Below are 2,869 nucleotides of genomic sequence, written 5' to 3'. Positions count from 1 at the left end.
TGACTGGACACAGCTATAGTATCTATAATGCTGTCTATGCTTTGGCTCATGCTCTGCACGCTATCTCCTTACTCAGGTCCAGCAGAAGACATTTGGTAGGATGCAAAAAATCTTTATGTTTTGATGTGCAAGCTTGGCAGGTAATGACTCTGGAAAATATATTCAATATATGTGAGAAAATGTTTACCATACTGTTTCTACATCTTGTTCATTGATTTTTTTTCTGATTTCTTTTTCTCTTCTTTATTCCTTAGGGGGATCAGGGGAGGGCAGATTAACTCTATAGCTTCCTAGAAATTTCTTCTTGAAGGTTTCATGACCTGAGTATCACTCTGACTCTGTTATGACAGACCTCTAATACAATCTGAAAGATATAATCCAGTAGTAAAGTTTGATCACTCCTGAGAGTGTTAGAAGCTCCATTTCTGCATTAACTATAATCTACCACCAGTTTTTATTCAGACATTCCTTAAAGCTGAGGAATCCTTTTCCTTTTATTCTCAACCTCCTTTGATTTATTTTTCCAACCCTGCAGCTCCACCCATTTCTTCGAGGTATTTCATTCAACAACTCAGCTGGAGAAAAAGTGTCCTTGAAGGATAATGGGGAAATGGAAAGTGGATTTGACATCATAAATTTGGTCACCTTTCCAAATGTCTCGTTCGAGAGGGTGAGAGTTGGAAGGATGGATCTAGAAGCTCCTAAAGGGAAAGAATTAACCATTAATGGGGATATAATTACATGGCACAAAAAGTTTAATCAGGTATGGATTTTGAAAGGTCTGTTTGGATCTGGAAATTTCCTGCCTTCTTATCATAAAACCCATGAAGTGTTACTCTACACTGTATAGGAAATTCCAATAAATATATAAATAAATAAATAAACTCCCTGCAATGTTGGGGGGAAATAAATGGAAATAAATTAATTTATTATGGTGTTGTTGTTGGATTCCGTGTAGCAAGTAGAATATTTTCTTTAGAAAAGAATGACAAAACATCCAGCTTCGTAATTTGCTTTTTATTTATGGATAGGTCCTTCCCATTTCACTGTGCAATGAACTCTGTCAGCCTGGTTATCAGAAAAGAGCAAAGGAGGGGGAAAAATTCTGCTGCTATGATTGTGTTCCATGTCCTGAAGGCAAGGTCTCTAATAAGACAGGTAGATATAAATGTACTCCAAATCTTAGTTGGCAGACACAATTTTAAAAAGTTCATCAAGTAAGCATAGAAGAATTTGGTTGCTAGTTATTAAACCTCTGCATTCATCCTTCACGTTTTCCAGAAAGTAAATGTGAAAACCAAAGTGCTATCTGAAAAAAAAAAAAAAGTATTTCTCCCCAACCTCCCCCCCCCTGACCCCCAAAAACAGCAAATTGTGCTGTTAACAGTAATTCCAAGTTTGGAAGAGATATTTAAAAATTAAATGTAAACAATTTGTGAAGTTGCCTTTGTCAGCAGCATCTGTATGTATCTTGTAGTTGATTGAAGGAAGAATAGACTGGGGAGGATGAATAATTATATTTGAACGACACATAATGGGCCATGAAAAGATTTAAAAAAAAGAAAAATCTCATGGCCATGGCCACATTGTGAACCCAGCACAAGATGCTGAGGTCAGTATGAATGAGAAATCATCACAATCTTACTCATGGATGAAAATCAAAATAGGACTTCCGTAATTTTGTTTTTCAGATGATCGAGATTGTTTTGAATGCCCAGAAGATCAATATCCAAACCAAGGAAAAAATGGATGCTTACCAAAAACCATTACCTTTTTATCTTATGAAGATCCTATAGGAATGAGTTTGGCCTCAGTTGCTTTTTCTTTCTCCCTCATCACAATCTGGGTACTTGGGATTTTTATTAAGCACAGAGACACCCCCATAGTCAAAGCCAACAATCGGGACCTCACCTACACTCTCCTGGTCTCTCTGTTGCTCTGCTTCTTGTCTTCTTTCTTATTCCTCAGCCAACCTGGGAAAGTGATTTGCCTCCTCCGACAACCAGCTTTTGGCATCATTTTCTCAGTGGCTGTTTCTTGTGTATTGGCCAAAACCATCACAGTGGTGGTAGCTTTTAAGGCCACCTTGCCAGGGTCCAACCTGAAAAGGTGGTTGGGGAAAAGATTGGCCCTTTCCATTGTCCTTTCGGGTTCTCTATCTCAAGCTGGCATTTGTACTGTGTGGTTGTCAAGCTCTCCCCCATTCCCTGACTTAGACATTCACTCTGTAACTGAGGAAGCTATTGCGTATTGCAGTGAAGGGTCAGTGTCCATGTTCTACTGTGTGCTTGGCTATCTGGGCCTCCTGTCTCTTGCCAGCTTTGTTGTGGCTTTCCAAGCCCGCAAACTCCCCAACAGCTTTAATGAAGCCAAGTTCATCACCTTCAGCATGTTGGCCTTCTGCAGTGTGTGGGTCTCCTTTGTTCCGACATACCTGAGTACCAGGGGAAACGCCATGGTGGCTGTGGAGGTCTTCTCCATCTTGGCATCCACTACTGGATTACTGGGGTGTATCTTTTTCTCTAAATGCTACATTATTGTCTGGAGGCCCGAATTAAACAACAGGGAGAAAGTGATAAGAAAAAAATAATAATGAACCCCTTTACATTATCTCTGATGATAATCTACATCGGTGTAAAAATTTTCCTCAAGAAGTTCCAAGAACTCCATCACGGGAAAAGCCATTGGAAAACAGGATTGAAAAGACAAAGAATGCTGTTGAGTAGAAGCACTGGTGAGATGAATTTAACCTGTCCTGCAATCCAATCAATTCTTTCTCTGCTCTGGAAGTCGGACCCTAACCGGTCTTGCCTCAGTCAGGTGCTGCTATGCCACTCTTGGTAGATTGAATTAAGTTGTGATGAAAGTT

General features: G+C 39.6%; 1 protein-coding gene across 1 annotated transcript; it reads left to right on the top strand.

The window, feature by feature from the left end:
* Window positions 1–685: 685 nt before the first annotated feature.
* Window positions 686–2,590, top strand: LOC134497183 (vomeronasal type-2 receptor 26-like). The gene is made up of 3 exons (XM_063302859.1): window positions 686–763; window positions 1,032–1,158; window positions 1,692–2,590. The coding sequence occupies exons 1-3, from the start codon at window positions 686–688 to the stop codon at window positions 2,588–2,590; spliced, it is 1,104 nt and encodes a 367-aa protein (XP_063158929.1).
* Window positions 2,591–2,869: the final 279 nt, after the last annotated feature.

The sequence above is a fragment of the Candoia aspera genome, chromosome 4 (assembly GCF_035149785.1).
Source record: "Candoia aspera isolate rCanAsp1 chromosome 4, rCanAsp1.hap2, whole genome shotgun sequence".
In the NCBI taxonomy this organism is placed as follows: Eukaryota; Metazoa; Chordata; class Lepidosauria; order Squamata; family Boidae; genus Candoia; species Candoia aspera.
The sequence above is the reverse complement of the archived record's forward strand: the minus strand, read 5'-3'. Positions and strand labels throughout refer to the sequence as shown.

Excerpts from the sequence above, each read along its gene's own strand:
- LOC134497183 (XM_063302859.1), top strand. The coding sequence starts at position 686 with ATGGATCTAGAAGCTCCTAAAGGGAAAGAATTAACCATTAATGGGGAT. Across the intron at positions 764-1,031 it reads GGCACAAAAAGTTTAATCAG|GTCCTTCCCATTTCACTGTG; the intron begins GTATGGATTTTG and ends ATTTATGGATAG. Across the intron at positions 1,159-1,691 it reads CAAGGTCTCTAATAAGACAG|ATGATCGAGATTGTTTTGAA; the intron begins GTAGATATAAAT and ends TTTGTTTTTCAG.